At 35.7% G+C, this 13,263-nt stretch overlaps 1 protein-coding gene across 25 annotated transcripts in view; it reads left to right on the forward strand.

Moving 5' to 3' along the window:
* The window catches only part of nrxn3a (neurexin 3a), a 350,095-nt gene that overhangs the window by 116,281 nt on the left and 220,551 nt on the right, over positions 1–13,263 (forward strand). For 11 of the 25 annotated variants that reach the window (XR_007925837.1, XR_007925839.1, XR_007925838.1 and 8 more), the window contains 6 exons: positions 1,141–1,260; positions 1,767–2,148; positions 6,920–7,110; positions 7,196–7,369; positions 9,540–9,554; positions 10,313–10,339. Coding sequence is in view for 21 of the 25 variants with exons in the window: in XM_051867445.1 (XP_051723405.1) it covers positions 1,141–1,260; positions 1,767–2,148; positions 6,920–7,110; positions 7,196–7,369; positions 9,540–9,554; positions 10,313–10,339 (909 nt within the window). In the remaining 4 variants the exon portion in view is untranslated. The remainder of the gene's footprint in view (positions 1–1,140; positions 1,261–1,766; positions 2,149–6,919; positions 7,111–7,195; positions 7,370–9,539; positions 9,555–10,312; positions 10,340–13,263) is intronic. The other 14 variants (XM_051867470.1, XM_051867452.1, XM_051867463.1 and 11 more) reach the window with 3 other exon arrangements.

A 13,263-nucleotide genomic window follows, 5' to 3' on the forward strand; every position in this document is an offset into this window, starting at 1 on the left:
CCTATACCTACCCCTAACCCTACCCGATAAATACTTTATTATTAAACACTCGTTAGGCACTTTATTTCCACTTTTCAAATCTGATTTGTGATGGGAAGAGGGAGAAGAGTGAGTTCAGCAAAAGGCGGATTCGAACTCTGGTTGATTGCGTCAAAAGCTACCTCCAAGCACCATACTCCCTATAGCCTACACCACTGCAGATGTAAAGAGGTGCGAGTTTTTTGTAATCTTGCGTGGCCCAACCAGACATTGGTTAGTGTAAGTAGCCAACAAGACAGGCTATTTACACTTAAGGTAAATAGACACTCCGTTTACATTTTTGCTGCTGTTCTAAAAATAGTTTTCACCATTACCACATGCTACGCAGCTGCTTAAATCTGAGTGCAGGAGCAATTGCTGTCCTCACTTGCGAACAGCACTAAACGCACTTTGCCTGGTACAACTTGAAATATTATTTTAAACTTTTCTTTTCATTAACTTCGTTAGGCAAAACAAAGGAATTGTAATTGGTTGCTTTTTCTGCAGAAAGCTGAACTCTATTAATGCATCTATTTTTTTTTATCAATCATTTATTGGTAAAGAGTGCGAGGCCCGGTGAGCAACATGATTTTTGTCGAAGAGCCAGGTGTGGTTTGCCAGCCATAGGTCGAAACACCGCTGATCTAGAATAAGAGAATTACCTAAAAATGGCATTTCGCCTTTAAAATGTTGTTATTTGCCTGTCTGTTATAAAGCAGAGAAATAAATTTATGCATAAGGGAAGGGGTCTTTTGTACATTATCATACTAACTTTGAGAGCTTTGTCCTTGAGTGGTATATCAAGACCTTTTCTGAGTAAAAGCCATTTTATGGTTTGAAGTGATTATAGTGGAAAAACAAAGAGGACACAAAATTAGCTTAACATTTTAGTTTTTTTGTTGAGGCTTATGTTTTTGTGTAATATTCAGTAACATCTGCACCAAACCTCTGCTTTCTCTTTTGTGTTAATCATCTTAATTGCAAAAATTATTAAAAATGTATTTGCCACATAATTCAAATTCAAAGCATCAAAAAAGTTTTTTACTATTTCTACATTGAAAGCAAAGGTTTGGTCAGAGACAATTCAGGTTGGCATTAACGTTTCATGACCGTCGTTCTCAGGCAAAGGACCAGAGACACTGTATGCCGGACAAAAACTCAATGATAATGAATGGCATACTGTGCGAGTGATCCGGAGGGGCAAAAGCTACAAGCTAACGGTTGACGATGACGTAGCAGAAGGTACTATACTTGGTCCTCAATCTGAAAGACAACACAATTCTTGATGGGTTACAGTATGTGAGCAGCTAAAGATGATTCATGCATATTATTTAAAGCACTTGTTGTAAGAAATATATATGTGAAAGGTTTTGAGAGTTTAAGTTCTTCTGCTACATATTTTGTGGTTTTTATAAAATGTGGGAAGTAGTACATACAGTATTTCCAATTTGTTGGCAAACTGCATCAGCATATACAAAGTTTCTTCAGTTGTTCTCAGTCAAACACTACTTTTGTGTTTCACAGCAATAAAATACATACCTTTAGTTTAGGTTCATTGCTATACTGACATATAATGTAGGACTCACTCTTTGTAACCAGTAGTTGGAGTGTCTGACTCAATGCTTTAATAAGGGTTTTGGTATATGTCACTGCATTTTAATTCCTGAACAGCAGTGTAATATTGTTTAAGGGTGTAGTATAGCAGCATTTTTTTCTTGTTTTCCTTTCCAACCTGCTGTGGTTTATAGGTCAGATGGTGGGCGATCACACCCGGTTAGAGTTCCACAACATTGAGACGGGCGTGATGACCGAGCGCCGTTTCGTCTCCATGATCCCCTCCAGCTTCATCGGTCACCTGCAAAGCCTGAAGTTCAATGGCATGATGTACATCGACCTGTGCAAGAACGGTGATATCGACTACTGCGAGCTCAACGCTCGCTTTGGCATGCGCTCCATCATCGCAGACCCTGTGACGTTCAAGTCAAAGAGCAGTTACCTGAGTCTAGCGACCTTGCAGGCTTACACGTCCATGCACCTTTTCTTCCAGTTCAAGACAACCTCTCCGGATGGATTCATCCTCTTTAACAGCGGGGATGGAAGCGATTTTATCGCTGTAGAGCTGGTGAAAGGGTAAGCTTGTAGTCAGTTACCTTATTTATTTCGTTTTTTTTTTACCTTGCCAGTAAACGTGTTTACAAGGGAACAAGCTGCTTCAATGAACACTTATGAGGAAGAACTAGCCTAAACAATGTCATCTTTTAGGCATTAAATCTTCGCATACAGTACAGTAGTTGAAGCAAGTAAACTAGAAACCTATGAGCTAAACTGCATATTCTGCTTTATACAGGTAATGTTTTTTATATGTTGACAAACTTAAACATGGCAGTTATTTTTAAATTGTAATGATATTTCACAATAGTACTGTTTTCACTGTATTTTTAATTAAATAAATGCAGCCTTAGTGAGCAGATAAAACTTCTTTTAAAAACATTAAAAATCTTACCGATTCCAAACTTTTGACCGGTAGTGTGTATATATATATATATATTTACCAATATTTGCACTTTTTTAAAATTTATTTTTACCTTAATTAATTATCGTCTTTTCACACTGTGCTTAACCCTGGGTTATCGTCATTCTAAACACAGCTTTTAAAGGGTTAGTTCACCCAAAAATGAAAATAATGTAATTTATTACTCACCCTCATGTCGTTCTACACCTGTAAGACCTTCGTTCATCTTCGGAACACAAATTAAGATATTTTTGGTGAAATCCGATGGCTCAGTATGGAAGCCCGTTTCGGCCACAATTGAGTAAAAAATATAATTCTGTAAGTCATAATAATGAGAAACTTTCTCATAATTATGACTTAGTATCTCATTATATTGAGAAAGTTTATCGTAATAATGACTTAGTATCTCATAATAATGAGAAAGTTTCTCGTAATAATGACTTAGTTTCTCATAATAATGAGAAACTTTCTCGTAATAATGACTTAGTTTCTCATAATAACGAGAAACTTTCTCATAATAACGAGAAACTTCTACTCATGCGCAGAGCAGCGGAGCAGAAGGGCGTGGCACGCTAGTGACATCCGCTGGTCAAAGTCTCGTAAATGCGAGAACAGCAAACATGGCACGTTATGCAAAACAGTTGTTTTCGTTAAAGTAATCTACAAAGTGCAGTCTATCTATAGTATCATTAAATAACATCAGTTATTATAAATTATTAGTATATCTTCAATACTGTTCCATGCGCACGAGAAGGTGGAACGCAAAGTGGTTTCCGTGGTAACGGTGGAAACTGTTGCATGAACGCGACGGCTTGCAAAACTATCAGATTGACGAAGGAATATGACATGTATTCGTTAAGTTTAAGTGCAACGTCTTCATAAAATGTGTGGGTTTATGTGTTAACGTTAACACGTATTTCGCGGACGAGTCTAGGCTATTTGATGTGCAGGTTTGCCTAGACAAGGTGCTGGAAAGCTTTTCTAATATAAACCGGGTCCTAAAGCACTTGCCGAGTCATAAACCTTCATTCCAGTGATATACCTACAGAAAACACCTTTTAAGATGTTTATGACTCATTAGAATGTATGCAAAAGACAGCTTTCCAGGTGAAGCGTTCTTTAACAGACTTGGATATGTAGGTGTGTGCTGTCTTATCATTCCTCTATCTGTTTGAAATCCATGGATCACCACTCTGTGTTTCTGCTTGTTCATACACAAAAATACAAATGAATAAACGACTATATCCCGTCTCATATGGCTAATGATAATTTATCAATAATGATACTTATTTAATGATATTATAGATTACACTTTTGCAGAACGTGCCATGGTTGCGGAGTTATCGCATTTGACCAGCGGATGTCGCTAGCGTGTCACTGCTCCGCTGCTTTGCGCATGCGTAGAAGTTTCTCATTATTATGAGAAACTAAGTCATTATTACGAGAAAGTTTCTCATTATTATGAGAAACTAAGTCATAATTACGAGAAAGTTTCTCATTATTATGACCTACAGAATTATATTTTTTTTACTCAATTGTGGCGGAAACGGGCTTCCATAGCTCAGTGAGGCCTCTATTGAGAGAAAAGCCATTGAAACTCTCAAGATCCATAAAGGTACTAAAAACATATTTGAAACAGTTCATGTGAGTTCAGTGGTTCTATCTTAATATTATAAAGCGACAAGAATACTTTTTGTGTGCCAAAAAAAAATAAAAAAAAATAACGACTTTTCAACAATATCTAGTGATGGGCCGATTTCAAAACACTGCTTCATGAAGCTTCTGAGCTTTATGAATCTTTTGTTTCGAATTAGTGATTCGGATCTCCTATCAAACAGCTAAACTGCTGAAATCACATGACTTTTGCGCTCCGATCCACTGATTTGATTCGTAAAGCTCAGAAGCTTCATGAAGCAGTGTTTTGAAATCGGCCCATCACTAGATATTGGTGAAAAGTTTTTTTTTTTTTTTTTTTTTGGTACACAAAAAGTATTCTTGTCACTTTATAATATTAAGATAGAACCACTGAACTCACATGAACTGTTTCAAATATGTTTTTAGTACCTTTATGGACTCGATAATTTGAGTGAAGAAGAGACCGTTTCATTTATACCTTTATAGTCTGAAATGTCCATTCAGTATAAACTCGATAGCACAGTTGGCAATATGAGGATGCGCAATGCTAGAGCTATATAAACAGGTCGCATGCTGTGTTTATCCAATCAATGACACTGACACCACAAATATGCAAATAAAACGTTAAAGGATTAGTTTACTTTAAAATGAAAATTACCCCATGATTTACTCACCCTTAAAGGGATAGTTCACCCAAAAATTCTGTCATCATTTACTCACCCTCAGGTTGTTCCAAACTTGTATACATTTTTTTGTTATGTTGAACACAAAGAAAGATGTTTTAAAGAATGTGGGAAACTGAACAGTTCTGGGGCACCATTGACTGCCATAGTATTTTTTTTTTCCTACTATGGAAGTCAATGGTGCCCCAAAGCGGCCTGGTTACAAACTTTCTTCAAAATATCTTCCTTTGTGTTCAACAGAACAAAGAAATTTTTACAGGTTTGGAACAACTTGAGGGTGAGTAAATGATGACAGAATTTTCATTTTTGGGTGAACTATCCCTTTAAGCCATCCTAGGTGTATATGACTTTCTTCTTTCAGACGAATACAATCTGAGTTATATTGATAAATATCCTGACGCATCCAAGCTTTATAATGGCAGTGCACGAAAACCACCTGTTTGAAGCTCAAAAAAGTGACACAAATAATAATGCTGAAATATTCGTATGGAAAACGTTTCTCAGGTCAGTCTGAGGAGCGTGCATGGTACGAACAGTGCAGCTGCAGGCGTCACTGCGGCCACCCAACCCGATCACATGAGAATACGTATCAATAGTACGTGTAATCTCATAGAAAATATACACCAAAATAAGTTTTGGCATGCATATGATATGCACTTTATGGCATGCATATAATACGCTTTGTAGTCTTGGGTAGGATTAGTGGTGTGGGTGCCCACGGGCCGGATGAAGATGATTGGCGGGCCGGATTTGGCCCGCGAGCCAGCAGTTGAATAGCCCTGATGTAGCGTATACTCCATGGCATAGTGTGATACCAGTAGTACGTTGTGTAAGTTACGCTTTAGACGTAAGTAGAATCCGTATGGCCATTTGGCTGGAAGGTAGATATTTTACTTTATAACGTGTTAAATATGGATATTTTTCTTATACAAATGCATCGCTTCACTTCAGAAGGCCTTTATTAACCCCCTGGAGCCATGTGGAGTGCGTTTACGATGGATGGATGCACTTTTTTGAGCTCCAAACTGGTGGTTTCCGTGCATTGCCATTATAAAGCTTGGATGCATCAGGATATTTATTAATATATCTCCGATTGTGTTCATCAGAAAGAAGAAAGTCATATACATCTAGGATGGCTTAAGGGTGAGTAAATCATGGGGTAATTTTCATTTTAAAGTGAACTAATCCTTTAACCCAGGGTTTAGGAATGTACAAAGTGAAACATCAGTTTATGAATATCCAGGATTAATTGTTAACCCCTGGTAAATGATGAGTGGTGTGAAATGTGAAGCAAGATAACCCAGGATTCTGTTTACTCAGGGTTGAATAACCCAGGGTTAACTATTTCAAATATGAAAAGCCCTTTATTGGGCCTAAACAGTATTCACAGCCACAAGTAAACTTAAAAAATAAAATCTTGAAAAAATGTCAGATTATTATTATTATTTATTCATTATTTATTTTATTTTATTTGTTTTTTTTTTTTTTGGAGTCTAGATATAGTCCAGTAAGTTTTGACCATTTTTCCCTAATCACATTTTTTTTAACGTACTTGTTATTATTGGTTATTTAACATAGTCTAATCTAATCTTTAAATAAGTCTACTAATAATTTACATAATTTAGTATTGACTGTTAAAGTAACTTATTTAATGTATTGTTTAAATAAAAGTAAGCCAAACAAAGCTAAAAATAAATTTGCAATCTTTTAGATGACAAAGCAGTTTTCGATAAATACAATGGCATAAATAAGTAATGATGATAATTAAAATATTCATAATGCATGTTTTTTTGTTATGATTTAGCTATTATTGACTCAAAAAAAAAAAAATAAATAAATAAAATAGACAGTAATTATAGGAAATTGTGGTTACTGTTCAAGTTTTTATCCAAAATAAGATTTCATATGCTTTGTTATAAAAAACAGAAGTGAAGAATAATAATTGAATTATCCACAATGAGCATATCATTCATTGATTTTGTTTATAAAACTGCAGTGAGAGTTGGAATGGAATATAGGTATGGCATTTCCACTTTCTCATTAAACTGACCTTCACTTTGCTGTCTTTTAGGTACATACATTATGTGTTTGATCTCGGCAACGGGCCCAATGTAATCAAGGGCAATAGTGACCGAGCTCTCCATGACAACCAGTGGCATAACGTTGTCATCACTAGAGACAACAGTAACGTCCACACGCTCAAAGTTGATGCCAAGGCAGTGAGTCAAGTCGTCAATGGCGCTAAAAATCTGGACCTCAAAGGTATGTAAACAGCTAAAATTCATATATTCTCACACACCCAATCATGATGTAATCATTTACCCCGCGGCCTATTGTATCTGTTCAGGTGACCTCTACATCGCTGGATTGGGGCCCAACATGTATAACAACCTGCCGAAACTCGTGGCCTCCAGGGACGGCTTTATGGGTTGCCTGGCATCTGTGGACCTGAACGGTCGCCTTCCCGACCTCATAAACGACGCCTTGTTCCGCAGCGGTCAGATTGAGCGAGGATGTGAAGGTACACCCTCTTACAACTCTAGCTCGAGGAGCCCGTTCTTTCTCATGAATGCAAACAGTAGTTCCACCTCCACCTCACTGAGCCATCACTCCATCTTTCTCACCCTGCTTGTCTCATCTCTCACCCAGCCAGCTCTCTGTTGAGCCCACTGGTTTATTAATAGTCTTATTGGCCACATTGGTCATGCTAGGATCAGCCAAGTCTTCGTTTGTATCAATTAGTGACATTTTTATGAACATACAAAAGGGAATATTTACATTGCAGTATTTTGAGTCAAGGTGAACTTTATGCATTTGATCTGATGTGTTTTGACCTTAAACCATTAAAAATAAAACAAGAATATGGGCAGCTATTAAGTAATTATGACGACAAATGTGTTGTAATATATATACACTACCGTTTAAAAGTTTGCGGTCAGATTTTTTTTTTTTTATTAATCTTTTTTTTTTATTATTAATCATTTTATTTGGTAGGGATGCATTAAATTGATCAAAAGTGACAGTAAAGATATTTCTAGTGTAATAAAGATTTCTATTTTAAGTAAATGCAGTTCAATTCAACTTTCTATTCATCAAATAATCCCTAAAAATGCATCATGCTTTCGACCCCAAATATTAAGCAGCACATGTTTACAACATTTTATATATATATATATATAAATACACACACTCACACACACAGTTTTAAATATATTAAAATGGTTATTTTCAGTTGTAATATTTCAAAATATTACATTTTTTACTGTATCTTTGATCAAATAAATTAGCCTTTGGTTATCATAAGAACATTAAAAAGCTTTGTTTAAAAGCATTAAAGCTTTTGAAACTTTTTAAAACATTAAGCTTTTGAACAGTAGTGTATATATAATATTGTTCATTTTAAAGAAAAATAATGTTTCATATATAGAAGAGATTCATATATATAAATATAATGGATGGGAGTGAAATAAACATTAGCATACTGTATGAAATAATTGCATAGTAAAAGTCTCTGTGGAGTAGACTAATATTATTTCATGCTCGTTGTTTAATTCAATATTATAGTAATCTTTTACCAGAATTAAAAAAAATAAAGACTTGAAAATCCTTCAACATCATAATTTACAATATATATATATATATATATATATATATAGAAACATAAAGTACATAAGAATTTGACATTTTTCAATAAAATTAAAGTACAGATACTATGGTCATATAACCATAGTAAAAATGTTGTATTGTATGTTAAATGCCAAACTTGTTACAAAAAAAGAGCACAGATCACTTAATATCCAGACACATAAGAATATTTCTTTACTTACTCATTGCTAATATCCATTTTCGTATGTACATGTGATCTCTGCCATATTTCAATGCATGCTTATATCTTTGTTTTCTGTACATTTATTGTGTAGGTTTGATTTTTGTTAAGTATTTCACTTTTTGTTCTCATTGTTCTCTTTTTCTTTGATTTAATATAGTCTTGTTTGAGTAGAACTTTGTGTATAAACTTTTCTTACCTGTCCATTCATCACAAAATTAATTGTCCATCACATTTCGATCATTCATCGCATCTCAATTTTGTCTTGAACAAAAAGACTTCTTTTATGTTGAGTATCCTACATGTTGCGTTTACATGTTGTTGAACAAAGAATAAAATCATATCAAGCTAAATCGTTTGGTCTTTTGTTGTATCATCTTCACATTTTGTTGCTTGAGTCCATGGCGTGAGTGTGAAATGTCAACATGCTTGATAATCGGATACAGAAGTCTGGAACTGAAAGATCTAGTTTACAAACACCAAAGGCTTTAAAAGATATGAAAATGTCTTTTTCCTCTAAACTAATGACATTAAAATACATTTAAAACCATTTATCAGTGTTGCAAACCATAAATATATGATTTCTCTAACTTTATATAGCTGACCTTCACTGTTAAAGCTTTTGGAAAAAGAAAAAAGAATATATTCAACTTTAACATTTATTCCCACACATTTTCAGGACACATGCTGCCACCAGATTCTCTGATATAGCCGACTTGCTTCAATACATATCTTTAAGATGTATCTTTCATATTTTATAAACAGAGACATACCCGACGCCATTTGAATTCAGTTCTTCATTTCATACATGAATAGAACAACTTTGTGTGTGTGTGTGTGTTTTACGTTTATCTCTCCCGCACAGCATCCAAAAGTGAACGTGAGTAGGTTTTTATGTTCACAGCCCAGCATGAAAGAAACATCACTCTGTACTGTATGTGCACAGTAAAACTGTAAGCCGTGTATGGAATGGCTCCACAATGGCAACAGAATTCTTGCTGGTTCATATGGCAATGAATGCGCCGTTCTGTTGTAATGAAGCTTTTCATCCACCAGATGGCAATGATGCACCTGTGCTTAGGAAGGCGAGGGCTCGATTACATGCTGCAGTATTGCAGGGGAACATTTTGTTTTCGCAGAATGCTACATTATTAAAATGTCCCCTCTCTAACCACTTGCTTTATACAATCTTAGAAGTTCCTGTTGATTTACATTAGCATTAGTACATTATCATGCCCATTCTGTGCATCTGAAAGTTCCTGTAACATTTTTGCTGTCAGAACAATGAACTAGAGAGTAGAATATGCAAAGGAAATCTGATTTTTCTGCATGTTTATGGCTGATTATATCTAAACTGTAAATGAGATCATTTGTCAGGCACAAGTTCATCAGCATACTGCAGTTTTAATTTAATTTTCTTTTATTTGCAGTTAAAGACTTTCACTTGTGTTCAACCCATCAGTTGCATATTATTATCATTATTTTGAACCCATGGTATGGTAACTCAAAAGTGCAAACCCTTCCTAAGAATGGTAAAGCATGCCCTGTTAGTAAAGCCTTTGCTTTATTAACAGAAGCCATCGACCACGTTCTTACTTGTTTGATTGTTTTCGCTTTTCTGTTTCTTGCTTTACAAAGTTGGTTTCACCAAAGCAGATCTACAAGGTATATAAGGTTCAATTCCATTCCATTCAAGCTGCTGTTTGTCTTGTGCCGGTTTGTTTTGTACTCAACCCAGACATAAAGCGGACACTAGCTGGTTCACTGTAACAATGTCTTGGTATAAAATGGTTCACTTCTTTCTAAAAGACAATGCCCTTGTGTTTTTACTGAAGGTCGTGAGACTTGCAAAGTGAGAAGAGAAAAGTAATGATTGCAACTGAGAGTCTGCATTAATAAAACATGAGCCCTCCTGTATAATTAAGTCCCCACGTCCTGTTTTGCTGTATCTTGTCTTGTTTCTTTTTTCTTTTCATTTTTTTTTTACACTAACGACATTCAGCTGAGAGAGGAGACTGGCTTAGGAGAATCCATTAAATATCTCACCATGGGTTACTTCTCGCCTGTCTTTAGATGCACTGAACAGCAATATGATTAGCAAAATAATTAATAGAATTAGCATGAAAATCCATCTGGAAATGTCGGCACGCTACCGTAGACTTTAAACTCGGATAGTGTCCCACTGAGCACGTAAACTTGGGACAGATGTGATTTCAACTTTATTATTTAAGCAATTATATCACAAATAAGAGTGCTTGCTGCTGAAGTGAATATCGTCACAGCTGTTATTCAGCTGTAGGTAAAAAAAAATATATTTTTTCTTTAACTATTATTGTTGTGGGTCATTCCTGTTATGCAGTGGATACAGAGCTTTACAGCAATAGTAAAAAAAAAAAAAAATAAAATAAAAAATAAATAAATGAAAATTTAGTTTCAGAAAGTAATTTAATATTTTAACAGGTTTGGCAGGTTTTCATGTTTCCCACTGCATTAGACCATGAGTTCACTTCAGTGTGATAAAAGAAAATTAGCTTTTATTTGATAAAATTAGTATTTTATTCAGTATAAAGACATACACTACTGTTCAAAAGTTGGGAGTTTGTACGATTATTATTATTTTTTTTACAAGACATTAAAGGTGCTTTATGTCATTTTTTGACTGTATTAGTTCACCCAAAAATGAAATTACTCACCCTCATGACATTCCAAACCCGTAAGACCTTTGTTCATCTTTGGGACACAAATTAAGATATTTTTGATGAAATCCAAGAGGTTTTTTTTTTTTTTATCCTCAATAAAAAGCAAAGAAATTACCGCATTCAAGGTCCAGAAAAGTAGTAAAGACATCGTTAAAATAGTCAACGTGACTACAGTGGTTCAACCTTAATGTATAGAAGAAATTGTTGAATAAAGTCATTATTTTTGTTTTGTTTTTGCGCACAAAAAGTACTCATGTCGCTTCATAACATTAAGGTTGAACCACTGAGGTCACGTCGACTATTTTAACCATGTCCTCAGTATTTTTCTGGACCTTGAATGATGGTAATTACATTGCTTTCTATGGAACTTGGATTTCATCAAAAATATCCTAATTTGTGTTCTGAAGATGAACAAAGGTCTTACAGGTGTAAAACGACATGAGGGTGAGTACTTCATGTTTGGGTGAACTAACACTTTAAAGCATAAAAATACCATTATATCTTTGCAGATCTTTAGGAAACATGCTGTTCACATACTTGTTTCTCTGAAAAACAATGCTACAGCCAGTTATTTTACTTTGAAATGTGTGTTCCGTGTTGGAATGTCTGTTTTTGTGTGATTCTGCCAATTTCCCCAATAGTATTCCAACACCCCGGGTTGCCAGTTGGTGGAAAACAGTGTATTGCTGCCATAGAAACAGCAAACAAACTAGGTCAGAGATCGCAGATTCTACCCCACCTAAAAAGCCTCTGCATCCATCTAAACATCTCTATAAATGGAAGCATATTAAAATGCGGATAAATAAACTCATCACCTTACAGTGTGTAAGTCTCCTCACCTTCCATTGTCCTCAGTCTGGCAACCGACGTGAGCGTCTAGTCCAGGCCTGGGCAAACTTGGTCCTGGAGGGCCACTGCCATGCAGAGTTTAGCTCCAACCCTAATCATACACACCTGAACCAGCTAATCAGTGCCTTCAGGATTACTAGAAGGCTACAGGCAGGTGAGTTTTACCAGGGTTGGAACTAAACTCTGCAGGACAGCGGCTCTCTAGGACTGAACTTGCCTACCCCTGGTCTAGTCTGAGGAGGAGAGGGCAGGGAAACAACTCTCTCCAATATTTTGAATTTGGACTGCAGTACCCATTTCAACCACTAGCTGTTAATATTACCAAAGTCCCTTTCAAAAAAAGCCTGTTTACTCGGCGGCCATATTTGCAAAGCCTCCGGGCAGCTATTTCGGACATCCAAGTCTGATCTATGTCAATGGGGGAATCCTGAAATCTCAAGAACTGCTTGGCGAACTCACAATTAAATAACATATTTCAAATCAGCAACAAAATCTGACATGAACTGTCCCATGTATGTTGTTTCTAATGCTCAAATAGCGTTAAAAAAGCTTATTTTTTCAGGCCAGACGAGCCAATGCCCATGTGCAGTCCTAAGCGCGAGTCTCAGGTTTCTATGGGAACCGGAGCTTCTAGCGACAGCTGCAGTGACTCAACGACTTTACCAATCAACGATTGGCTCTTTTACTTAGAAGGCGGGACTTATTCCGCCATATTGCGCGTTGCAGTTTCTCCCATTCACAAGTAATAGGGGTGAACTGTCTTTCTATATCTATAGTCTTTGATATTACATACTGCACCTTTAATATTCTTGAGCACCAAATCAGCATATTAGAATGATTTCTGAAGGATCATGTGACACTGAAGACTGGAGTAATGTCTGATGAAAATTCAGCGTTGCTATCACAGAAATAAATTACATTTTAATATATAAAACAGCTGTTTTTCACAATATTACTGTACTGTATATTTGATCAAATAGAATAATTAATTGTAAAACATCACAAATCTTACTGACCCCAAACTTTTGAACGGTATGTAAC

The sequence above is a fragment of the Ctenopharyngodon idella genome, chromosome 17 (genome assembly GCF_019924925.1).
Source record: "Ctenopharyngodon idella isolate HZGC_01 chromosome 17, HZGC01, whole genome shotgun sequence".
Classification (NCBI taxonomy): Eukaryota; Metazoa; Chordata; class Actinopteri; order Cypriniformes; family Xenocyprididae; genus Ctenopharyngodon; species Ctenopharyngodon idella.